The 27,579-nt window shown below is 39.4% G+C and overlaps 1 protein-coding gene across 2 annotated transcripts in view; it reads left to right on the forward strand.

The window, feature by feature from the left end:
* The window catches only part of LOC126480726 (NF-X1-type zinc finger protein NFXL1), a 113,157-nt gene extending 90,375 nt beyond the window's left edge, over positions 1-22,782 (forward strand). For both annotated transcript variants that reach the window (XM_050103994.1, XM_050103995.1), the window contains 2 exons: positions 3,681-3,878; positions 22,240-22,782. In XM_050103994.1, coding sequence (XP_049959951.1) covers positions 3,681-3,878; positions 22,240-22,464 — 423 coding nt within the window. In that variant the 3' untranslated portion in view covers positions 22,465-22,782. The remainder of the gene's footprint in view (positions 1-3,680; positions 3,879-22,239) is intronic.
* Positions 22,783-27,579: the final 4,797 nt, after the last annotated feature.

A 27,579-nucleotide genomic window follows, 5' to 3' on the forward strand; every position in this document is an offset into this window, starting at 1 on the left:
AAATAAAAATAGTAAAAAAGGCAACTGCTAAAATAACCAGCAGCAGAAAATACAAGTAAATTTGATAGACTTCAGCCTCAGGTGTTCATATGCCTAATTAAACGTTTCAGTTCAATCAAAATTTCATGTAGCCATCCATAAGTAATCTCAGAGCCACTTACACAACAAAATTGTTTATAGAATACTAAAGGACTAAACTTCAATTAAGAAGACACTTATTAAAAACGGATGGCCACCAATATTTAAATAAAACAGGGCAACCTTCAAAGTAATCACCAATACAATAAAAGGATAAATAACTGCCTTCAGCCACTATAACGACAAATTGCACATTCAAAAAATAACACAGAAAATCACCTTTAGAAAGGCACTCAGAGGCACAAATACCCGATTAATAAAAAATACCCATAAACAAAGAAAGAGGCTAAATCAGTAATCACATTGAGTTCAGCCCTCCAGAAAGCCTCGAAGACCAGACTAAGCCAAACGCTCTTTTAGTAAGACCACTGTACATGAAAGGTGCAGAAGGGAAAGGCAAGTTGAATATTGTCAGGGCAGCACTAAATATCCAGTCACACACAGCATTGAATCACCTAAATCGTAAGCCAACAGACATCAAGACGAATGGAAATCATACAACCGGATGCTATCTCCCTCAAAAATTGCAGCAGAAGAGAAACGATAAGGCTATGACCAAAACGAGCACCTGAGAAATATAGCTGCCACTGGTAGTCATATGGTCCACCATACCCAGCTGTTCACATGCCTTCATCATACTGGCTCCCTCCGTGTTCCATTGCCTCCTCAATGAACCCCCAGAGATGTTGCTTCACAAGGAGAATTGACACATAGAGGGAAATGTGATGCTATAAACACACGACTATGGAAGGCAGGGAAGAATCAATAAGGAGCTATCACCATGACTCAGTACTCGCTCCAACTTCACTGCCTGTCATAAACAGCTGTATTTCTTCCCTTACTACCCAACAAATGAGAGAGGTGAGGGTATGGTGGTCTTCTGCAACTGCCATAGGGATCACATTCAAGACTTCGTCGACATGTCTTTTGAACCAACTCTTTTCCTTTTGTATTTTTTAAAGCAGGGGCACCACTTCATGATAAATTCTTCCTTTGTTGTGGCATTCTTTACCAGAAGAATTTAAAACATATCTTCTGTGACTCTTTTCATCAAATGAGAGATTTTGTCAGATTCTGTCATTTTCAGATTCAAAATGTTCCATAGAGCAAAACATTCTGTATGTAAGGCTGTGTCATTTAACCATGATGTTGGGCCCTGTTCTTCAGCTAAGCAGACTTGCTGTTGTTTGCCACTGGAATTTTTCCCAGCTATTGAGCTTCTCTTCAGTGCTCTTGAACCACTTATAGGCTGTGCCATCCAAGTAAAAAATATACCTTTGCCAAACACATCAAGCCATCCCACCTGTTTTATTTGTCAACTTGGATGAATCGTTTCAGTAATTTCTTGGAGTCATGGCCAGCATCTGTGGAAAACACTGAGGGGTGCCTCATTTGTAGTTGACCTGCTTCTGGCTTGAAATCCATTGGTCTCCTGAATTTACAGACGTTTCGAATGATATACTGCGTGTATTCTGGCACCTGTCCATATAGATGACAGCTTTTGTGTTACCTAATTGGAGCCATGGCATCTCCACCAATATCATGTCATAGTACTATCAAGTCCAGACCATGTAATAGGGTCATCAGTGAAGTACAACACTTATCATTGAAAGCACATTTATTACAGACACAACCGAACTGTCTCATGGATCGAGAGTGCTGCGATTTATACAAACATTGAATACATATAAGCAAACCTTGCAAATATAAAAATTTTCAAGAACCTTCTAGAAATGATAAATACTTAATAACATATCTGCTGATGATTGTATTTGAACTGGTGACCACCAGCACACCAGACTGTGTGCATGTAGAACAACTCACCACAATATCGAAGATTAATTTTGTTGAGGGTACTTTCTCTTTACAGTTATCAAAAAGAGAATTCATTTGAGAAAATGTAAAATTACAAGCATGTGTGCATGTGCATGGAGGAGGGAGGGGGGTGGGGGGAAGTTTCAGTATTTGGAATTAAATTTCTCTGTCAGGAAGGAAAGATGGTTAGGGTTGGAAATGAGGAGTTGTTCAAACCAACAACATGTTAAGTAAGTACTGGCCACCAGTTCTGTCTCCTTGCAGTTTGACAGTTTTCTCAAGTCAGTTCTCATTTTGATATATAAGTAAAGATAACAACTCATCGGATAGTAACGGCAAGGTGCCATTGACAGATGTACAAAAGAGAATAGCAACTACACTAGCTTTTGGATGGATCTTTTTTTGAGCTACAAAAACACATACATACAGACACACACACACAGAGAGAGAGAGAGAGAGAGAGAGAGAGAGAGAGAGAGAGATGTGTGTGCACATTGATATATTGATGCCACGTGAATACACAATGCCAGGACAGTAGTTCAGCAGATACACTGCAGTGAGGATTGTGTCGGATGAGGGACTGTGGAGGGTGGCTGAGAGTTCCGAGGGATGCAGCAAGCATGCAAGATAAGAGTGCGGGAGGCAGAGGCAGCAAGTGGAAGGGATGGGTACACAAAATTTTGAATGCCAGAGCTGGCGAGTTCATGCAGCACACAATGACCCTGACGTGGGGGAGTGGATTGGGAGGAGGTGTCAGAAGAGAAAGGGGAAGATGAGGTTATCAGAGACAGGCTGGGAGGACTATGAGAACAAAGGATGTGTTGCAAGGATAGCTCCCGTCTACTAGTTCACAAAAACTGTGCTGGGCAGAAGGGTCCAGGTGGCAAGAGTTGTGAAGCAGAAACTGAATGTGTTGTGCTCAGCAGCGTGTTCCACCACTGGGTGATTACCTCTACTTTTGGTTGCAGTTTGGCAATGTTTATTGATGATAGAGGACAGTTGGTTGGTACTCATGCCCACATAAAATGATGTGAAAAAATTCACGCACGCGCGCGCGCGCGCACACACACACACACACACACACACACACACACACACACACACACACAGTAGTTTTCCATTCCTCTGTGTTGGCATTTAATTACAGTTGATTTCAAAGCCTATTATAGCTTCATCTTGAGGCACTTGGGCACAGTTATAAATTATATCCAGTTGCTGTACCACAGAATCATCTAATGTGGCAAATATAAGGCTTACTAACATAGGGATAGGACAAAGCTAGCGCTCCTGCTTGTGGGGATGGGGATGTGATGACACACAGTACTGGGGCCACTTGGAGCAACTCACCAGCCATTGTCTTCCAGAAAGAATGAAATCCTCTGTCAATTGTCTTTGATATTACTGAACAAGTTATCAAGTCTTTGAAATTTTTGAGCTCATATTTTGTAGAAGTATGATTCAAACTCCTGTTCACCCATCCTGACCTATGCTTTCTACAGTTTTTGCTAATCACTTTCTACAGTTTTTGCTAATCACTTTGAATTAATGCCAGGATAGTTGCTTGGAGAAGTCCATAGCTGATTTCCTCCCTCCCTAGTTCCAAATCAGCTTGTGCTCTATCACTAATAGTTTCATTGCCACTGAGATACCATAGGAAACTTCTTTCCAAGCTTTTAACTTACTTACAAACATTGTTGTTGAGTAACTCTTAGATGTTTTTGTTCCAGTTTGCCTGTGGACACCGTTGCCAAGCTGATTGCCACCCAGGTGATTGTCCAGATTCTTCACTGTGCCGCAAGAAAGTGAAAATTTCATGTCCATGCCGGCGTATAAAGCGAGACTTTGCATGTGACCTTGTTCGAAATGGACAGGCAAAAGTGGAATGTGATGAAGTATGTTTGAAAAAGAAAGAGGAAGAAGCAAAGGTATCTGAATATACAGCATCTACAGTAGTATATTTCTTGAGTTTTGTTGTCTCTTATTTTACTGTGCAGCATAACGAGGCATGCTTGGATACCCCATTGGTTAAGATGAATACTCACGAAAAGCAGGAAATTCAGGTTCAAGCCCCCAACCTGGCACAAACTCCCATTAGTAAAGACATATTCACTGCCTCAATACCATTTCAAGTCATTGCATTTCCTACAGTTTATTTTCTTTGATTCCATCCATCTCATTTCATGAAACTAATTCATTTGGTATTCAGGATAAGCCGTGTAAGGTGGAACACTCCTTTTATTTTGTGGAAGGCTCCAGATATCGAAATGACGTTTTAGGCAAATGATAGCATGCTAAGGGGCATGTACTTTGGTATGTGATAAAGAGCCTTCACTCTTGTATCGACTGAGATATTGAAGCAAGTATAGGTTTTTTTGGAACCATATACTTTCCATAACTGCATTCAGTAGCTCTTGGAAAGACAGTTGCAGAGGTATAGCACTAGTTAATATTGACGTTGAAACCTTTCACAAAACAATCCACGAACATACTAAAATTGGGAAGCAACGTGGCAAGAGACAGCTATTGCAGTGTAAACACAACCAGCAGAGCTCTCATGCGAGACTCTGTCATTATATGCAGCAAGACAGGCTTACATTACATAGATCAAGCTTCATTTGCTATACGACATAGCAACAGTGAAAATTCGATTTTACATTTTTCGCGATTCTACACCATAAATTCGTAGCCCGTGTGAAAAACCCAGATCAGTGCTAAAAATTCCCTGTTTTTATGTTTCTTCCTAATAATGTTTACTCAGTTCTACATTCTTACTCAATGTCTTGCTTGACTCATCTCCTTTTCTTCCTATTGACATTTGATGTGACTGAATGAGTTATAAATGGCACAAAAGACAGACGTTTTGTACCATGGGTCATGGTGGAGTTACGGGAATATTTTAGGCTGTTGCAGATGAAGGAGATGCGAGAGAGGAAATTCTGACGTAATCCACGATCAGTGTTGTCGACACAACTCGCAAGATTTAGCTTCACTGTGCAGTGACGATGGGTTGAGCACGTTTCTCTTTACTTTTTGCAGGAACTGATGTAATCATTATGTGATGGTGCTGTGAAGACAACCAGGAACGAGGCTATCGATTTGTCGATCGCTGTAGCATCAAGTTGATGTTTATGGATGTGTTATTTATAGGAGAATCTCAGTTGTAGTAAGAACTCTTTAGGGGAATATATTTGTGGTTGTGCAAAATGTGAAATATTTGTGACAAGGAAGAATATTAATGTTATTGCTAATCATTACACTTGCAGCAATTTAAACTGTCCTCTTAGGTTCTTGCCTAACCACACACTCGGAAATCTCCACATATTCAGAAATAAACAGCGAAGTATTTCTGACGAGGAACAATATGAATTCTATGGCTGCTCGTTTCACTCGCATGAATGTAAGCTGTCTTCTTAGGTTTCTGCCTAACTACACACTTGGAAATCACACATTCGGAAATAAACAGGCAAATATTTATTTCATTCATCATTCTCTAACCAGACAGAAATGTTTAACATCATTTAATATTGCAGAACATACTGTATTACGATCATAATGAATGTGATAACAGTTGGGGGGAGGAATTGGCACACAGTGAGTTGCAGACCAATAACCTCTAACTCAGCTAACCATGACATTATCCATCACACTACAGCTTACTCATTTAAATTTTGTGTAGTGCCTTAATTATTATAAAATCTCTTGAAGCCTTACACATTGATGCTTTAATTGACGTTTAATGATAAGGGTGACATATTTGTGATATGGTGCCTTAAATGAATGGAAATGATAATTGAAATGCACACAGTTCACACAGGGGATATTCACAAGCGCTTGCAAAAGTCGATAGTCAAAAGCACACTAGTGATGTAACCACTGCCAAAAGGAGTGTGAGTTCGTGTCCACACTGCAACTGGGAACATGTTTCTGTTGGAAACATTATTTTGTACAGTATGTTCCATCTGTTTCCAACTTTGTTTCTTGTCTCTGATTCTATCCACACTAGCAGCAAACATTTCTCAGTGTATTCGCTTCATCTGCAATGCTGTTTGTTGTATTGTTTTCATCTTATCTGCCAAGTCATGTCTAGAGAGAAGGAAACTGTAATAAATGCTGCTGCATTATTGATACTTGAAGCTTCATGCAAACAAAATGAAAGATGTCATCATCATACATTCTTTTTTTATTTATTTATTGTGACTTGTGACCTGAAGGCCTTAAGCATCACTGTGTTTCACAGAATAAGGTTGTGTTTATCAAAAAATTTTGTAATTGGTTTTAAAACTACAACATTATTTTGATGGAGAGTTTATATAGTAGTTGGTAATGGTTGATGGAATGGAATTAGTTGTTGCATGAAATGGATTTATTGGTTTGCTTAATGTCCTCATCTTTAGTGAGCGAAAATATACTATAGAACAACTGGTGGGAAAAACTTGCTGTGTATGAGAACTGAATATGGAAGACAGTTCTAGTTTTCAGAATTTCACTTGGATATCATCTAACAGTTAACAAATTTCAGGAAAGCAATGCTGTTAGTCATAGCTGTTTGTCAACAGAAGATTCATTCCAGAGCCTTGAGGATTTATTTCACATTTCGAAGCAAGCTATGACAAAAGACCTTACTTTCTTTTCAATGCAGTCTTTCTCAGTATTCTATCAAATATGGCAGCAGTTTTCTGCAGAGCATCTTGTGGTATTGCTGTTCTTGTGCTGCTGGCTTCATATATTCCACAAGCAGCCGTCAGATTGGTGCAACGGTAACAACTCGACTGTCTTGTCCACTGCAGATCCCCCTCCCCCCCAATCCTCCCCCCTCCCCTCCCCGGAAAAACTTAATACAGCAAGAGAAAACAAATCGCCCAACAACTCGATACAACAGAGGACACACTGAGACATATAAAGATACACTTACACCTTGCAATGGTGATAAGCGGTTGCTGGCCTAAAACATTATTTCTTTGGATCTGTATTGACACACACACACACACACACACACACACACACACACACACACAATTCCGACGTCTGTCGCTGTACTTCACAGTTTTCGATTTAAGTCACCATGTTCATCAGTTTTTGCTTTTTTCTGGGTGAACACAAAGGCATGATGTCTCAAAAATGCATATTTTGACATACAATTTGTGGTTGTAGCATGTTGGAAAATAGTTCGATTAACTTGTACACAGCTAACTATTTCAATTTTTTGAGGAGTTTTTACTTACTGTTACACATCTGTGATTTTTTAAGAACTGATTAAATTCATTATCACAGATTATCGTATACACATTTAATATCCTTCACTTACACAGGTTTTATACAGCATATTGGTGAGAATTGCTATTTTTAATTATATATGCCAGTTACATATGCCTCTGCTCATATTTTGGGGATTTAAACATTTTCCTCGATTCTGCACTTTCCTCAGTTTTGTGGTTTTTAAGTCTGGGCCCATGAAAACATAAAATAGGAGTTTCACTGTATGATTTTTGTATATGGAACTACAGCATATGCTATTTCTGGCACAACAGATGGGGCGTAGGAAAACTATTTCAGATGTGTTTGTTCCCAGGTTTTTGCAGAAACAACTACAGTTATGTCAGGCAATTGTCCATTTAAACCCTCCCCATTGCTGCTTACATTTAAAAGCCGAAACAGAAATATTAACTTTCTTTGATTTTGGGCGGGAGGGGGGGGGGGGGGGAGACAAAAAACAAAGATAATACCTGACCTGTCTTTGCCTGGGGATGTCTGAATGCTTCTTAAAGGTTAAATACTGCTGTCATACAAATGTGCCTATAAATACTACTTGAAATTGTAATTAGGTGGAATAGATTTAAATAAACTAAACAGTTTATACCAGAATGACTGATGACATGTCACCCACTAAACAAACACTTTTCTTAACAAAATATGGTGTTACATTTTACTTAAGCGTGTGCACATATCCTTTGGCTTAGTTCGGACTTCATGATAGACTGCATCTTTCAGTGCTCATCATAGAAAGATTTCAAGAGGAGTCAAATCAGGGAACCTGCCGGCCAGTTTTCTGCAGCATTATGTCCTGTCCAATGGGTAGGAAACGTTTCATTTAGCATTTGCGTTGCAACATGTGAGGAGTAAGCTAAGTTGCCTTTGTTTGGAAACCACATACATCGTCACTTGTCCAGTAGTGCCTCTTCTAGAAGAATGGGTAGAAAGTTCACAAGAAAGTGGGCATATGTATTTCAGTTTAACACCCCTGGGAGGCAGTGGGGTTGCACCATGGAATTTCGTACAATGACACACACTACGTTTAGCCTCCATGGTCATTGGTATTGTACCTCATGAAGGCAGAGTGCATTTTCCACTGCCCAGTAGTGCACGATACCTAAATTTACATAATCGTTGTCCGTAAAAGTTGCTTCGTTGATAAAAAGCTCACGTTGGAAAAACATAGGGTGATCTCCCAGGTGCTGCAGAACAAGCTGACGAAATTTTATACAGTGTTCAAAGTCATTGCCTGTGCGTGTCTGACGTAGTGACAGATGATAAAGATAGATTTATGTCGATGCAGGATATGAGTGACACGCAGGGTATGAGTGACACTCTTCTGGCTAATCCATCATTTCTTGGCAATATGTCTTGTGCCACCATGTGGATTGATAAGCATTGTCACCAGAATAGCTTCTTCATATGCTCTGTCAGTTGCTGTCTGCACTCTTGACCTAATAACCCATGCAACTGTCTGGCTCAACAGACAGCAATAATCAGGATAGACAGCCATTCACTGTCATAGCATTTAAACATCATTTCTTTGACATTCACGATGTAAAAATAACATGCCTAACTTCTCATTCACATGCATGTCTACTTGCAAGGAATGGTGAAGCAGAAATGATCTGTTAATTCTAGAGTGCAGCCAAGTAAACAGTCGAAAGGCTTGATACAATGACGGAGCCTGGCATGAGCATGTTTGCAATGCAATAGCACTTTCGGGCTGACTTGCTTTTCAATTTTAGAGTATTTTGCAGATTCTTTTGTGAAGAGTTTCAGCCACAATGTTAACAAAGATTATAGCACTGTATTTGTCTTACCAAGCACTTTCTGATGCCATTAAAAAAGTGTATCATTCTATTTTTTAAAATTCATACTAGCTTTTTTGTTTGAGCAGTCCATGGTGTATTATGGTTAAAAGAGGAGCTAACTCAGCTTCAGAGTCATTTAGAATCTGACAGGGGTTGCATTGGGCCCTTGATCTCATTGCGCTCATTCTTGGATAAGGAGTTCTCTTTCTTTGGGTCATGTACATATACTCCTTATGCTTTATATCTGATGGTTTATGTTACCATCAGGCAGATGTTCAAAACATTTCCCGTGGCAAAGCGGAAAATCTGAATCTTATTGGTTGTACATTGACAAATGTTTTGGGCCGTCTCTTAAAAAACTGTAATTTTCAAAGGTTTTAAAGGCCTTTTATGGTGCCATCTTCCCTTCTTTCAAAACAAATGTTTTATATCACCAGTAACTGAAGTTTCCCGTAACTCATTAGACTTTGACTGTACTGACAACAATCATGTGGCTCTGGAACAGACCTGCTTCTTTCTGCATGAGCTTCGTCTGTTCTTGGTAGCTGCACTGGCTCCAAAACTGGCTGAAACATGTTAGTTCTACTTATAGTCTATAGCAGTATTGTGGTGGTTGAAGTGTCACTGATATGGCCAGTTTTGGGTCTTACATATAGTTAAAGGAAAGCAGATTGTTACCTACTACACTAGTTCATAGATGTTAAATTTCCCTAGCGCACACAGTACAGTCCAGTGGTTCAAAACGATTCACTTATGGCAAAAATTTAACATATGATTTCACCATATCACTAACCTCATGCACATTTAAGGAACTCAAAACAATTAAGATAGTGTGCAAAAATAATCAGTAAGTCCATAAACACTGCCCTGCTAACCAGTCATTGTTCATAGGAATCAGTAATCACAGTGTTCCTCTAATAAGTTCTCACTCAGAATTAATTGGTAATTACCATCATAGAAGTCATGAATTAAACCTACTAGTGAAGAAAGTGAACTGTACGCAATATATGCGAATATTTCAGAGTGTTAGTTACTGGACTATTGCACATTGCTCATTACAAAAGATGTAGGTGTTGCTCACTTTACTCTCTGTCTCAGACTGCCTGACCTCAGATGTGCTAGGTCCATATATATTTTTGCCTCTGAACAATATGTTTCACACCACTCATTATTGATGGCAGCCATCTTAAATAAAATATTTTATGACCTTCAAAATACTGAACTTTCTAATTAATGAGTTAGTTAGCAAATGTTTCACGCTAAATGTAACATAAAAAATATATCAACAGAACTGTAATGACAAAGTTCAGAATCTAGTTAGCAATGGTCTAAAACTTCAAAGTTAACTAATCAGAAGATAATTAGTTTCAGACAATTTTAGATACCTTATGGAAAAGTTTGAGATAAATACTTTCGAATGATAGGCGTTAATATCCCGAAATATGTTTCCTACCGTTCACTAAATATGTAAGGGTGTACTGTATGAACCTTTTCAATTAACAGTACTTCATGATTAACATAGTTTCTTAGTTAACTAATTAGATCATTGCCTCCACATTAGCAAGCAGTATGTAATGATCAGTGACATTCATTGCTCATTAATGAGCTTATTTATGAATTGTAAATTACTATGCACTCACTGGGTACTACGCACACTATAATATTGTAATTATCATAGTTTAGGAAAAAATTAAGAAAATCATGGGAGGCAGAAAAACATGGAAAAAGTGTACAAAATCTTGGGAGGCAGAAAAACATAACAAATGAGATTGGATACAACTTGCTTTGCCTCAACTGCACAGTTTGAGTGCAGGGTAGATTAACTTTAGCCTTTACTGTTATGACACTTTCGATCCATTGGCAATATTGTCATTTCAAGTGATATTTCATTGATAATATTCAACAAGCACTCACTGCTGAGCTGCCCGAATGTCATTGTAATACTATGTTTTGGAACTTAATGCCTTTTGAGGAAATGATATAGAAACTTCAACACTCAGAGTGTTTGTGTTGCTATGACAGTCCAGATCACATTAACCAGACAGAATATAACAGCATAGAAATATAGTTTAATTGTATTCTTTTTTAGCAAGATAAATCACATGCAGGTCATTGGTATATCTGTTTGAAACTCATAATAATAATGTAATAGGTAGAGTTTTCTATAGATTTCAGTGTGCACAATTATTTCTCAGAATTGGAAGATGAACTTAACGGATACATTTCTATATGTGTGGCTATAGACATGCACTGATGTGTATGTGTTGTCTGAGATAAGAGAGAATCTTGGAATTTGTGAACTGGGGGTGTAATGACAATAGAAATGCATAAAGCCAGTAAGCAGTTAGTGGCTTTCTACATCAGGGAGGCACAGGCAAAATTCCTTTCAACTACGAAGGCATACAGTCTCTCATTGAATAAAAGTGGAGTGTATTGCCCTATAAACATTGTAAAGTGATCCTTGGACAAATAAATTACTGATACTCATAAAATCACTTGACAAGGGAGTGGCTTGTATTACATCGTAAAAACATGGAGGTTTCTGTGCATTGGGCTAAATTACAAAAAACGTAACCCACCTTTACACAGCATTGTTTGGAAACCAACTGCAAATATTCCATAGATGTTGAAGAGCAACACTCAGCACAAATACTTTCAAGGCGCCAACTTTTTTAAAAAAAAAAAAAAAAAGCCATATAAGATTACTACTGAATGAGAAAATGGATTTTGTTTTCTTAAATATCATGAGAATTACTGGATGAATCTTGACTTCTGCTGTAATGAATCATTACCCAACTGTCAATATAGTGTAGCGAGCAACTTTAAATTTAACCTGTAGTAGTGAGATACTAACCATCATTGTCTCATCTCATCCTTAATGCCTTTTGGGAAAAAAATTACATTCCATCAAAGGATATCAATGATTGACATATTGTAAATTTATCCCACAAGTAGAACTAGAAAATTTTTACAGTTTTTAGATATTAATGTAGGTTTTTTTTCCCCTCCCCCTATTGCGACAACTGAAGAGGGGCAGTATAATCCAGACCTGTAATATATGTGTTGTAGAATGTGATTTAATTTCTTTGTTTTATATTGTAAGATCTAGATGCATTTCGTGTCATTAATGGTTGTATTTTTTTGTTTCTAGTATGTTAGAAGGCATGAATAACATTTTTAAATAGTAACAGCAGAAAATGAAACTTAGGTCTTGTAAAATTAAGAGTTGTGACAAATAGGTGGGTGGAGGTTCTTAGAAGTAACTGCAAGCAGTTGCCTTTTGTGATGGTTCAGTTTTATTATACCATGACTGGTTTCAAGTTGCTTAGCGACTTATCATCAGATAGTACACACTTTTAATGATTGTTTGTAGCATTGTGGGGGGTTGTGTGGCTTTGGCAAGATAGGAAAAAAAGAAACAAGTAAGCACTGAATGTGGCGGGGTAACATAAAATATAAATTGTGTTTTCCAGAGTTTGTATGCACTGGGATCAAACCCGTGGGCACTAAAAAGTGTAACTAATGCCATAAAGTCATTCTTACCATGTAAATAAGTCTCGATATCTCATCCACTCAGTGCTTGTATCAGTTTTTCTAGATTGCCACAGCTAAACAAGCCCCACAATGCTACTATCAATCATTAAGAGTGTAGCATCTGACAGTGAGTCAATAGGCAACTTAAAACCAGTTATGGTATAATAAAATTGAAGCCTCAAACATTGCAGGTATTTCTGAAACCCTTATTCATCACAGTCATGGTGTTCCACATCCATAATGACTCCACATTAACAAGGGGACGGCACGGCCGTGGGGTCGGCAATTTGTCTGAAATTTTGTGTGGTGAAAGAGGACCCCTAACACCTCGCGTGGTTAAAATATTAGGATGCACTACTCGGAAAATCCCGAGAAAAATCGATCCAAAGTCTCTTAGGTGCATAATGAGTATAAAATGTTAGTCCACTGCTGAGCCGCCATCTGGCCTAGATTGTTAGGGCTCGGACTCTTACGCCAGAGGTCTCGGGTTCGATTCCTCCTCCAGCACTTTTTTTTTCTTCTGTTTCATTTTCTTTTGTTATTCTACCAATTATTCAAAAAGTTTCTCAAACCTACATTATTTTTAAAACATTATTTTAGCTCAGGAACGTGAAGTTTTTCATTCACATGCTCGTTGTTCTATTTCCTTTTATGGGGTTTCAAGGTTTCAAGGGGCTTCGTAAGGGTCCCCTTGGGATTAGAACAGTCATCTGCGCATAGGACTGTGCACGAGCCGTGAGAAGTAAACGGTAGTTTGGTTTTCAATTTCGTCATGAACAGACGTGCCTGTTTTATATTTCAACATGTTGTTCCGATCTGAGGATAAACATGTTGACTGAAGAAGTTGCTGGCTCATCTGGAATAGGAGAAGAAATTCCCGAAGAATCCATTCATAGTGATCTATCAAAATTATGATTAAAGGACGCAGTGGTGTGTTATGAAAAGCTGTTGACAGAAAATAGTTTAATTGCATCGATATCTTCAGAAGAAATCTCTCGCGATGCTATGCTAATGGCCGGAGGACTTTATAATAATACACTGGAACTTTTGGGTGAAAAAACATTCGTAACTGAAGAGGAATTAATTCACGCTCATGAGGATTGCGAAGAATGTGAGGAGAACAACGAACAGTTCGAAGTGCCACAAAGTGATTCATCTCCAGACGAATATAAACCATCACCGAAAAGATTTAAAAGTGACATAATTCCCATTGCCTACAAAGTCAAAGTCGTGAATATTGCTAAAGCGCACCCCACATGGTCCTTGACGACATTGCAAAAAAAAAAAGGATGCCACCAATTGAAGAGAAAAGAATATCTTTCACAATGGGAGAAAGATATTAAAAGTGGTGGTACGCGAATGGATAAATTTGAGGCGACAAGAAATTTACAACAATGGGCATTGGCTGTGGCTTCACAATTCGTCGATTTAAAATTCAAGGCGTCTGATCGATGGGTCACGACATTTAAACAGAGGCACAGAATTTCACAACGCAAGATCACGAAACTGGTTTTGAAAAAAGAAGTGGCATCAGTGGAGGACATCCAGGCGCCTGCGGAGATCTTTCATCGGCAGATGTGCCGTTTAATCCCTCAATACCATGAGGATTATGTGATAAATACTGACCAAACAGGTAAATACATGTTTTCTGCGTACAAAATGTTTTTACCGATGTAAAATATATCGATTTAAATTTAATTACAGAAAAAGATATTTACATACACATTCGAATATTGTTTAATATTAAAAATACTATTGTTTCAGAATGCCAATATCAATCTGTTTTCAACAGGACTCTCACTGAAAAAAGGAGTAAAAAAGTTTTCGTGAAAAAGTCTGATTTGAATAAAGTGACGCATTCGTACACCGCCCAGTATTCAATAACATTATCTGGAAAACTGCTCCCACATGTCTTCATATGCTTACAAGAAGTGACCGGTCATTTCGGACCTCGTATTCACAACTTAATAGATGGCTATGCCAATAGTTATACGAACTTCATCGTAACATCGTCGAAGTCCAGAAAATTAACAACAGTTTTATACATGGATTTTCTCCGGAAATGTTTAAAATCTGATGTCGGGGAGAATAAATATTTACTTCTCATTGACTCTTGGGAAGGTCAAATGAATCCAGAGATATATTATGCAATTTTTCAAGATGGCGAAAATATGCCAACTTGGTCTGTAAAAGTCATACCTCCAAAATGCACTTCTTTGGTACACCCTTGTGATGTTTAGTTTTAAAGGTAAGTTAAAAATTTCATAAAGTGCTTGCAAAATTGCAGCGCATCATTACAGGAGAATCGTGAAATTAATTCGTGGGAAGATTGTATAAAAATTCATTCTATAATTCACCAATTATCGTCACCAATATTCCAAGACACGATTCAATATGCCTGGTTTGCCTCAAAATTATCAGAAACTCGAAACATTTTTGTAAATGTTAATGGGGCATGTTTTTGTACAGATTTATTGCAAACGCCCTGTGATTGTAAAAAATCCGCTTTTATGTGTTGTGCAAGATGTCGCAAAAATTATTGCTTTGTTTGTTTTTACGATAATTACCACTGCTGGTCTTGTTTATAATTATTATGTGGAAGGAGTATATAGAGGGTCTATACAAGGGCGATGTACTTGAGGACAATATTATGGAAATGGAAGAGGATGTAGATGAAGATGAAATGGGAGATATGATACTGTGTGAAGAGTTTGACAGTGCACTGAAAGACCTGAGTCGAAACAAGGCCCCCGGAGTAGACAACATTCCATTGGAACTACTGACGGCCTTGGGAGAGCCAGTCCTGACAAAACTCTACCATCTGGTGAGCAAGATGTATGAAACAGGTGAAATACCCTCAGACTTCAAGAAGAATATAATAATTCCAATCCCAAAGAAAGCAGGTGTTGACAGATGTGAAAATTACCGAACTATCAGTTTAATAAGTCACAGCTGCAAAATACTAACACGAATTCTTTACAGACGAATGGAAAAACTAGTAGAAGCCAACCTCGGGGAAGATCAGTTTGGATTCCGTAGAAACACTGGAACACAAGAGGCAGTACTGACCTTACGACTTATCTTAGAAGAAAGATTAAGGAAAGGCAAACCTACGTTTCTAGCATTTGTAGACTTAGAGAAAGCTTTTGTCAATGTTGACTGGAATACTCTCTTTCAAATTCTAAAGGTGGCAGGGGTAAAATACAGGGAGCGAAAGGCTATTTACAATTTGTACAGAAACCAGATGGCAGTTATAAGAGTTGAGGGGCACGAAAGGGAAGCAGTGGTTGGGAAGGGAGTGAGACAGGGTTGTAGCCTCTCCCCGATGTTGTTCAATCTGTATATTGAGCAAGCAGTAAAGGAAACAAAAGAAAAATTCATGGAGAAGAAATAAAAACTTTGAGGTTTGCCGATGACATTGTAATTCTGTCAGAGACAGCAAAGGACTTGGAAGAGCAGTTAAATGGAATGGACAGTGTCTTGAAAGGAGGATATAAGATGAACATCAACAAAAGCAAAAGAAGGATAATGGAATGTAGTCTAATTAAGTCGGGTGATGCTGAGAGAATTAGATTAGGAAATGCACACTTAAAGTAGTAAAGGAGTTTTGCTATTTAGGGAGCAAAATAACTGATGATGGTCGAAGTAGAGAGGATATAAAATGTAGACTGGCAATGGCAAGGAAAGCGTTTCTGAAGAAGAGAAATTTGTTAACATCGAGTATTGATTTAAGTGTCAGGAAGTCATTTCTGAAAGTATTTGTATGGAGTGTAGCCATGTATGGAAGTGAAACATGGACAATAAATAGTTTGGACAAGAAGAGAATAGAAGCTTTCGAAATGTGGTGCTACAGAAGAATGCTGAAGATTAGATGGGTAGATCACATAACTAATGAGGAAGTATTGAATAGGATTGGGGAGAAGAGAAGTTTGTGGCACAACTTGACCAGAAGAAGGGATCGGTTGGTAGGACATGTTCAGAGGCATCAAGGGATCACCAATTTAGTATTGGAGGGCAGCGTGGAGGGTAAAAATCGTAGAGGGAGACCAAGAGATGAATAGACTAAGCAGATTCAGAAGGATGTAGGTTGCAGTAGGTACTGGGAGATGAAAAAGCTTGCACAAGATAGAGTAGCATGGAGAGCTGCATCAAACCAGTCTCAGGACTGAAGACCACACCAACCACCAATATGTATAAAATTGAATGTTTCTCAATCAACTTTGTTATTCTGATTAAAAACCCAATGTTTCTCCTCATGTACTTTACAATGAAAAATGGAAAACCCACCGCTATGAATTGTGTTGTTGGCAAAAAATAAAATAATTTTTATTCAATAATGTGACTAATGTGTTAAAGATAATGTAGGTGTGGGAAACTTTCTGAATGATTGATGGAATACAAAAAAAAAGTGCCGCAGGAGGAATCGAACCCGAGACCTCTAGCGTAAGAGTCCAAGCTCTAACCATCTAGGCCAGACGGTGGCTCGGCAGTGGACTAACATTTTATACTCATAAGGCACCTACGAAACTTTGGATCAATTTTTCTCGGCATTTTCTGAGTAGTGCGTCCTAGTATTTTAACCACGTGAGGTGTTGGGGTCCTCTTTCACCACACAAAACTTCGGACAAATCCCCGACCCCACGATCGTGCTGTCTCCTTGTAAGTGGTCAAGAGGTCCCCCTTCAACCAAATCAGATATTGTTCAAATTTGGTGTGCAAATTTACTAAGTCATCAAAGAAATAGTTACAAATTACCGGTTCCCAAATTTTAATACTAGTTCTTTTTGATTTGTGGCAGCCCTTTGTGAGTTGTGGCCTCGTAAGTGAAGCATGTGCAAATGTCGCAGCGACATTTCCAAAATTTCAGTTGTGTATGGTGTGCTGTAATTCAGTCAAGATAACTTGGCAAGATAGTTGAACGGTTTTCATTTGTGCTCAAAGTTGGTAATAAATTGCTCCCAAGTTGAAGTAACTTGATCTCTTTAAGCAGCTGGTTTAGGAACCTCTCCTTTTGTAACCTTAACGGTTAGTATCTTGTTTATAAAACCTGCAAGTTTCATAGCTTTTGGGTTCATAGTTTTTTACAGATGGGGTGAAATTGCCTGAAAACAAATTTTCTTTGCCTGAAAACAAATTTTCTGCGAAAGTAAATGATTTTTGAACCTATGTATCTCATAAGGGACACCTGATCCATACTTGCATTAAATAACAATTGAAAGAGCTGCATTTCTTTATGTAATATCAAATTTCCTCAAATGTTTTTATTTTTATAAACCTACGAATATCCAGTAAAATTCCTCATACAAATGACTGAGGTCATTTCAGAGAAATAAGGACATAAAGATGAAAATATTTCTGTCATCAAATCGACACCAAAGTTCTACATTTTATCATTTTGCTTTAAATTTCTCCCAGAAATGAGAATTCTTGGGAATGTAGTTTTTAGTGACATGAGCTACAGATTTCAGCAGAAAATTAAATATAAATGTTTGCGTATTGGTAGTGATGTTTTTGGTCTCCTTCATTTTTGTGAAGAAATCTGATGAAGTGCTCATCAAATGCAAGCTGTTGAAAAAAATATGTAAAGCATTTATTGTTTTCTCACATGTATGATTATATTTATTTTTGGTTCTTCTGTTTTCCAGTATGTGATGTCCCATGTGTAACATAAAAATTACGTACAATTGTTGACCATTTTAACTGAAAATGAATTAATACAGTGCCTAAGTTTTTGCATATTTAATGACAGCCTAAAACATGATATAAGTTACAGTCCACTTCTTTCTGACAAAATGTGATTTACTGAAACAAAAAGTGACAAATTTGCATAAAATCATACACTTCAGTAATGGGTCTGAAGCCCTGTACAAAAATGTCAAGAATTTCACCAGTCTCTGCCATTACTCAAAGATCTTGGTGCAAATGCTGAATGAAACTTTTTGTAAAAAGTTATTTAAAATCTGCACGTCATGGAATTGGAGGCATTGTAAAATGATTGGCTGTGCAGTCTAGCCTAAAGTGCCCAAAGGAAACCCAAACCCTCACACCTTTTGACTTAGATGCATTCTGTGAGAAAAGCTTGAATAAAATTCAGTTCATTTTTGTTGAGAATGGCCAAATTGAATCAGCCAGAACTACTCAAGAAGAAAGGTTTTCCTTGGTTTCTGGAGTTGCTTAAACAAGAGAAATAACTAGCTTATTTCATTTGAATTGAAGTGAAAATGTTGTCAAGGAGCTTCTTGTTACTTGGTGCCAAAATATCAAAACTAACTGATGATGTTGCCTCAGGAGATGCTGAGTCACAGGTAGGCACAACAAAAAGACTGTCGGAACGTGAGCTTTTGGTCAATAAGGCCTTCATCGAAAATAGACCCCACACACACACACACACACACACACACACACACACACACACACACACACGGCCAAAGTCTCTGGCAGCTGAAGCAACTATCCTTGCCATAATATTGTGAAGCCTCATTTGACGAAGATGACATACAGGTCAATCCATGCATCCTTGTGGCCCTTTGAGATTATTTCACTGGCCAGTTTGAATCCCTGATAAGCACATAATGATGAATCTACCAGTGCCAGTGCCAACTACAACAGTGGGTCAGCATTACAGTTTTCCAGAACAAATATTTATGAAAAATTTATCATTGCAGCACTAATGCTGTTTCTTGATTAAACTTTGTCAGCTTGGGATGTTGCATGGGAAAATCTGCTTGGAAATTTGTTTAAAATCCACACAAGGCTTAGGGACCTTGAAGGAGTCCCCTACCTGTCACTGGACTTGCCTGGATGTTGGGAGTCCCCCTTGGCAGGGATGCCAGTTTTTTCCTAACTGATAGTGACAGCAACTTGGGCTACACAGACTTTTTATTATATTGAGACTGACAGTTACTTTAAATCTTAAGTTTTGTGATACTTCAAAATATTCATTCACTTGAGAATCTTTCTGAGATATTTGTAGACCTTCCAGGAAAAAGTATTTGTGGAATTTTGATATTTTGTAGAGAAAAAGATCCTCTTTCAAGTGCTAGATGATGCTAGTGTAGATCAGGTGTTCCTTCTGACTAGGAAGCATCACCAACTCGACCTCATATTGTAAGGAAAAAAAAGCACACTTGTAAGGCATCAGTACCAGCAGTTAATCCTGCTTGAAAATTTGGCTCATAATTCTGAAAGCACACAGTTACGATCATCGGAATTTACAGCTTTTAAACTCCATGCACATTGGCTCTTTGTCACTCGCTCCACCCTGCTGCAGCTGCCTAAAGCCCAAGTGTGAAGTACTGGACAGCAGAGTGAGTGAGAGGTGCAGCTTCATAATGTCAATTGCACGTGGTTTGTATCCTGTAGTAGTTGCCAGAGATCTCGTTGCTTTGAACACTTTTATATTGTGATTCACAAATGCACTCTAAATTAATTAAATGAATGAGTGCACCACTGAAAAAATAGTGTAGTGTTATTTTCTTTGAATTGAAAAGCCGACACTGATAAAGTGAATTTCATTTCATGATTAAATCGCAAATTAAAAATCATTCCTGCATTTCGTAATAGTTCTTAAGTTGCTTAGGTTTATTCATTTTGATTTTCAGGCATGTATGCACCCATGTATATAAGTAACATTGAAGACACATGTACAACAGGTTAATATATTAGGTATTATTTTCATGTAAAACAATGTATTCTCAAACAAGGCTTCAAAATATGTTCGTCATAAGCAACCTCCCTCTGCTTCTCTTGCCATCAACATCAGGTGAATAGGAGGGCTCTGGTTGTCACTCTGCTGTACAGTACTTTGGGCTTGGGCATTCAGCAGCTGCAGTGAGGTGAAGTGAAAAACGAACAACCACTGGAAGTGAAGTTCAAAAGATGTACATACAGAAGGTCATGACTGTGTACTGTCACAATTATAGCCCAAATTTTTGCATGTGATCGCTTGTGGAGGCTGATCTCTGGCAATTGTGCTTTTTCCTCTGTAAAATATTTAATTTCATTCATCATAACCGATGTTTTCAGAAAGCCTATAACTGTGTCATTCATGATTTAAATAATGAAAAACTGCACCAGTTACATATTTTGTCATGCTTAGCACAACACACTTGAGAATTCATCGTCATTCTCAAATGCAGTTGTAAAGAAATCACTTGAAAATGAGAATAAATTCTTGAAACATGTTGTGTTAAGTGTGAAAAAGTATGTAAGTCGTGCAGTTTCTCATGATTTAAGTCATTAAAGTATAAGGTCAAGTTTGTGATGTTTCCTTGTGAGGTACTTGGATTCAAAATTCACTTACTTCGGCAACAAATTTGTTTTCTGGCAACTTCACCCCAATTTGTCAAAACTATGAAGCCAAAAGTGATAAAACATACAGGTTTTACAGACAAACTACTAGACAATAAGATCACAAAAGAAGATGTTTGTAAAGCATCTGCATAAAAAGAACTTCAACTAAGGAGCGATTTTGTCACCATAAAATTTGTTGACAACTTTGAGTGCCACCTGAGGCGAGACTAATGAGCCAAATGACATAAAGTTATAGAATGTGAACAAAATTGAATAGTTTACAATCCTGCCAAGTTTTGCACTTTTTCTACAGTTAACAACTGAATTACAGCACTTCAATCGTGGCTAAAATTTTTAAATTTTCACTGCAGAATTTGCACCTTGCAGATTAGTGCACAGACATCAGTTTACAGGAGTTCAATACAGTTCTCAAAAACACTTGTAATAATCAACTTTTATGTTTTGCAAGCATAATTAAATGCAAAACATTTCAATTCATAACATCGGATTGTTCATAGCTTAATGTGTAGCATTCTAGACTCATATTTGAGGTGTCTTGTTTCCCACTAAAGGCATTTTAAATTTTTATTTGAATTCATATTTGTCATCAAATTGGAATGTTAATGAACAAATATTGCTGTGAATCATGGTTTTTAATCAAAATAACATTTTCCGTTTTAAGTATTAACCATATGAAAAATTAAGTATTTGTAATTAAGTAAAATACCTTTGAGTATTATGTTTGTGTTAGATACAGGAAACTAAAATATGATGTTTATGAAAATTTTACTTTGATTAAAAATTGAGATTCAAGTCAATATTTGTTGATTAAAATTTCAGTTTCATAGTATATATGAATACAAATAAAACATAAAAAAAAATCTGCTTCTAGTGGGAATCAAACCAGCAACCTCATGGTTACGATACTAAAATGCTATGGACTCTGTTACAAGTGATCCGATTCATTAATTTGAAATTTTTTTTATTTAACAGTGCTTGGAATCTTCAAATTAGAGAGCGTGAGAGAGACGAGTATTTTTGATAAATCCATCATACTGCTTTAGGAAACTGATTTCACCTTGTTAAAGATTGTTAATGGTACTGGACGAGGGCATACCCATGGATGCTGACTAGAAGCAAATGTTCCAGAGCTATTTTTCATGAAATGTCAAAATAAAAAATTATTTTGACATTAAGTGCAAAACTAACACCAGTTACACTTACCCTCATTTTGTCAGGTCCTAGGGATGTTCTTGGCACCGAACATTACAGAAACATTAATAATTCCATTTGGACATAGACTTTAATGTGCAATATGTCTTTTGGCTAAAGCTATGTTACATTACATGTTCTTACTGCATGGCTCTTGTTATGATGGATGTGTGTTGTCCTTTAGGCTCGTGAATTGGAGGAACTGCAAAAGCAAAAGGAAGAGGATCGTAAAAATCAGGAAGAACTTGAAAGGTTCCAAAAGAAATTTCAAGGGCGGAAAAAACATCGTGATCGTCGCCAGCAAGAGGGTGGTGACCAGTCACAGTCTCTCCTGTCTCGCTATTGGTTTATTGCACTCTGTGGAATAGTAGGTGTTATTGTAAGCTTCTATTTGGTTACACAGGTATAACAACTCTCATGAGAGTTGTCAGGTCTATGCAGCATTTCACATTAATGGATTATGTTCCTGAATTGTGATAATACAGTTGTAGGAAACAATTGGTGTGTGCATCAAATGTTATTTTGGTTTGATGCTATGGCATATGTGGTTTATTTGTAGTTGTACTACAATTTGGTATATTGTTACCCACTGTGACAATAAAGGCTGTTCATGTCTGTCACAGACTGTTGTATACACAAGCACAGATAATTTTAATCAGAGTTCCTATGTGTGCAGATAGTGGAAAAGAATGAATGAGATTTGGTGTCATGCTCAATAAATAAAAGAATATACTGTAAAATTGAGGAGCTTTTTGATATGTTGAAACAACTGTAACCTCATCCTTCCCTGAGAACATCCGTCTCATAACTAGCTGTGGACAAAGCAAAATAATTATGCCTTCATGTTCCACTCGCAAGCAGTGTAAGCTAAAACAAACAAGTGTGCTTGTTAACAGCTAGACAGTAATGAAATCATTAAAAATTAGTATTATTTAGAATTTGCAAGTCAATTAGCTTTACTCTTGATCATAATTTATTGCTGATCCATTTAGGAGATATACAGGGTGACACAAAGAAACAAGAAAGTTGATGTTGGGAGTCCTGCAACAGTAACAGAAAAAGGCCTCAAACCGTGTACAAGTATTGGGTACTTAGTTACCATAGAGCAATGGGGATGGTGCAGGGCATACTGTCACCGTATGTGCATCTTACTGAAAGGACAACTGACTGACAGCTGTGTGTCGAGTGTTTCAGTGCTGCTATCAGATCCCACATAGCAGTCAAGTTTTGTCTGTACATGCAATCACAACATGGGTTCAGAATTTTGATTAGACTATTTTAGCTTTGAGGAAGAAGTCTGGTGGGGCAGTATGGTCTGAAGGTACCTGACAACTGTGATACAAAACAAGATGTCATTGAAATGAGTCTTTGTCAGTTAATGCAAAAACTTGCCTCCTCATTGCAGCTCCTTGTCAAGCATTCTTATTTTAATATGTATACAAACACCAGACTGTGCAATAACTGAATCCGAATGACTATCCTGGGCCTACAAATTGGTGAACAATTAATGGCTAAAGTTGATGAGGATGCAAACTTCATTCACAATCTTTGGATGTCAGATGAAGACCATTTTCACTTCAGTGGTTATGTAAATAAACAGAACTTCTGTTACCGGGCTCAAAGAAATCCTCTTCAGCTTCATCTTTGTGCCGATTACACAGTACCAATGTTACCATATGGTGTGCAATGTCTTGTCGTAGGGTTATAGGTTGTTCTGTCTGAACGTTTATGCCACCATGTTAGAGACATTTCTGGCTGCAAGACTAACACATTTCCAAATCTTTACATTCACAACACATCGTTTAAACAAGATGGAGCTAACTTGCATACTTCCAGACTGTAAGATCCCATCCATGGTAGAGGCAGGTGATCACTCAGATTTGGCACAACTTTGAAATACAGAAAGGTCTTGATTGCACGGTTCTTTATTAATAAAGAATTGTGTGATCAAGACCTATCTATATCTCAGAGTTGTACCAGACAGTAAGAAGTTTCAGTATGGTGTAATTCGTAGGAATGCTAGCAACACTTGGTCACCCTGGTCCCCAGATCTTTGAGTATGTAACTTCTTTTATGGGAACATCTGAAGATTGCTGTGTACCAAGATTAATCCAAGCACCATAACTCAGTTCAAGAGAGAGATTGGAGAGGAAATTGCTGCAGCAGAATGGACAGTGCTGCATGCAGTACTCCAAAGCCAGGATCAGGCTTTGTACACCCGCAGTCAATGGAAGCACCTTGAGGGGATGCGGCTTGGGAAGGCAGTGTGGAAAACACGGTAGCACTCCTCTTGATAAACAAACCACAACAAAACACTGATATTGACGCGGGGTAAGAATTCTGCCGTTTGCACATACCCCGGCGAAGCGCAGCAGATGACAATGCGAGCTGCCGAGAGCATGGACAGGAGATGTTTCCTCATCGAAATAGAAGAAGAGACTAGCCAAGCGATGGTTTGGCATGCGTGGCGTCTGGAAAGCATGGCCACAAAAGCTCTACATCCAGCAAAAGTGACCAGCGACAGTGCTGGGAAGATGCAATGGTACCTCGGCTGGTAGGCATGTTGCTGATCGTTGGATTTCAGACTGTGCAGCATGTCATCTGCTGCTTCAAGTGGAGGCGATGGAAGGAGTAGCCACACAAGTCCTTCCTTTTGAGAGGAAAAGACTGGTGCCAACTGCAGAGAGAGTGTTTGGAGCTGACAGGATGCTGGCTGGAGGACATCCACAGGTTGTCGCTGCTGTGCTTGTGCTGTAGTTTCTGGTGAGAGGAGGGGCATGGGCAGCTCCCTGTGTGTGGCATTGGGAGCTTGTGAAATAGCATCACTGTTCTAGTGGTGCAGGCACTAGCGTTGGGAATAGCCAGCATGTGTGGGGACATGGTGCTGTCTGCATCGACTGGAGGTTGTGGAAAGGGTAGTGGGATGGCGATATCACGGTCCCAGTCATATAGTCGGTTGGCAGACGACCAGAGGCAGTGTCGGCTGGCGGTGTGTTGGACACGGCATCAGGGGCGGCGTCGGCTGGTGAAACATCAAGAACAGCATTTGGGTTGGTGTTGGCATGCCTCGTATTGGGGAGGACAAGTTGGTGGTGCTAGAACTGGGGCCGGTGGCAGGTGGGGCAACTCCACCCCGATTGTGCTGTGCTTGTTGGCTGGAGGGGGCTCTAGGACATAGGAGACAGTTATTACAGCTGTGTACAGATCAGTGGAAAATGTCTTGTCCCCGCGTCGCAACACAAAGTGTGGGCCCAAATACTGAGGGTGGAGTGGCAGCTGGTATGCATCCACCTGAAGCATGACGTGTGTGCATGCTGTGAGTTCATGGCTGGGCTGTGAAGCCATGGAGCTGCTGCATGAAACCTGGGATGGTGCTTCCAGGAGGGAGAATGGTCACTACCAAAAAATCGCCAGAAATGGTGAGTGCCCATCCACTTACCATCTCAGTGACAGAAGTTCGCAGGTAGGTTTTGTGTGCGATCTGCAAGCCTAGAAGTACCAGTAGTAGGGCAGCAGGCCATTTGGAAGAATAACATGAGGGTAGCTTTAAGTGTGCAGTGAAGTCACTCCACCATGCCATTAACTGCAGGGTGGTAACTGGTGGCATGGTGGAAATTGGAACCTCAGGTGACTGTCGGAGATGAGAAGAGGGCCAAGGTGAATTGGCGCCTGCAATCTACAGTGATGTCATGTGGCTATCTGAAGTAGGACACCCAGGTCCGAACAAAGGCTGCAGCCACAGTTTCGGCTGAAACATCAGGGTAGGAGTGGCCTCCGGCCAGCTAGTAAATCTGTCGATAATTGTTAGCAAATATTGATATCCATCGGAGAAGGTAGACGGCCACCAGTATCGAGGTGAACAGGTGTAGTGTGGAAAAGGAGGCCGCATGGGAGTGAACATACTGTCTGAACTTGGTGTGTTGGCATGGAACACAAGACTGGGCGCAGTTACTGTAATCTGGGCCCAGCCAGACGAAGCATTGTTTCATGAGGGTGCCTGGGTGTGCGAGGCCATAGACATGGTCAAATGCTGGTTTTCGGAAGGCAGGAGTGAGGATGTGGGGGAGGCGACTGTTGGAACAGACAGGTTGTGAAAGATCCATGAGGATGTCACACCACTTCTTGGAGTCAGGTATGGAGGTTGAAGCCAGAGTCTGTATTCTGAATGGCATGGGGTAGGTCCGGACACCCTCTTGAGCAGTGGCCAGGGCACTGTAGTCACCCACATGGCGCAGGAGCAGCTGAGGCAATCTGCCACAATATCAATGCCAGCAACATGCCAGGTGGCGATAGTGAACTGTGAGATGTACTCATGTGGCCTAAACTGTTGAGGTGAGATCTGGTCTATGTCTTTCCTGCAAAATCCAGAGGCGAGGAGGCGGTGGTCTGTCAAAATCATAAAGACACATCTCTCAACTAAAGATCGGAAATAGCAGACGGCTTCATGGAATACGAGCAGCTCACAGTCGTATGCACCCAAGCAGCGTTGTGCATCAGAGAGCTTGGATAAAAAGAAGGTGAGTGATAGCCAGACATTTTCCACGTATTGTTGTAGGAAGGCCCTGATAGCCATCTGGGTCACTTCCGCCTCTATAGCGAGGGGGGCAAGATGGTGGGGATGGGCTTGAAACGGCTGCATTGGCGAGGTCCCATGCTGTTTTTCTTTTGAAGCTCTTCATCAGGGCCTGAGTCCAAGGGACCAGCTTGTTGCCTTTGTTTTCCACAGAATGCTGTAGTAGGGGGCTCTTGTGTGGCAGCGGCGTCCTTACGATGGTGATGGAAAAAGTTGACCTTTCCAATGAAATGCTGGAGGTCTTTGAAGGTAGTATGGTGTGGAAAGTCTGTTATGCCTGTACTGTCTCAGGGAGGGGGTGAGAGCTGACAGCAGAGACTGTGTCCAAGGTATTTGACCTCGCTTGCTCCAAAAATGCATTTTGCCATGTTTAGGATCACTCCTGCTTCCTGTAGGCGAGATAAAATTTCACATAATGTTGGCAGTGTATAGTAGGATTCCTGGAGCAGATGAATATATCATCTAGACCGGCAAAACATCACAGTGGATGGTGGATGTTGTCCAAAAACCGCTGCTGTGTTTATGTGGCATTGGGGAGGCCGAATGTCATGAATGCACTCTCGAACAGGCTGAAAGGTGTGATTATGGCTGTTCTCTCAATGTCCTCTGGGATTTGTGTGTAGATTTTAGTGCAATCTATTTTATTGAAGGTAGTAGCTCCCAAGATGGCATCGTTGTAGGTGCGGAGGAGTGGAACAGGATACCAGTCAGGGATGGGGCGGGCATTGAGTTTATGGTAATCACTAGAAGGGTGCCAAGAACTGTCCTTTATGGGGGGTGAAGTGAAGAGCTGAACCCCAGCCATTTTTGGAAAGGTGAACTATGCTTGCGTCTAACAGCCCTTCGTACTCCTGACATTTGCTGACAATTATTGACAGATTTTCTCACTGGCCAGAGGCCACCCCTATCTCTGACATTTTGGCTGAAACTGTAGCTGCAGCCTTTGTTTGG

The sequence above is a fragment of the Schistocerca serialis genome, chromosome 5 (genome assembly GCF_023864345.2).
Source record: "Schistocerca serialis cubense isolate TAMUIC-IGC-003099 chromosome 5, iqSchSeri2.2, whole genome shotgun sequence".
NCBI classification, from domain to species: domain Eukaryota; kingdom Metazoa; phylum Arthropoda; class Insecta; order Orthoptera; family Acrididae; genus Schistocerca; species Schistocerca serialis.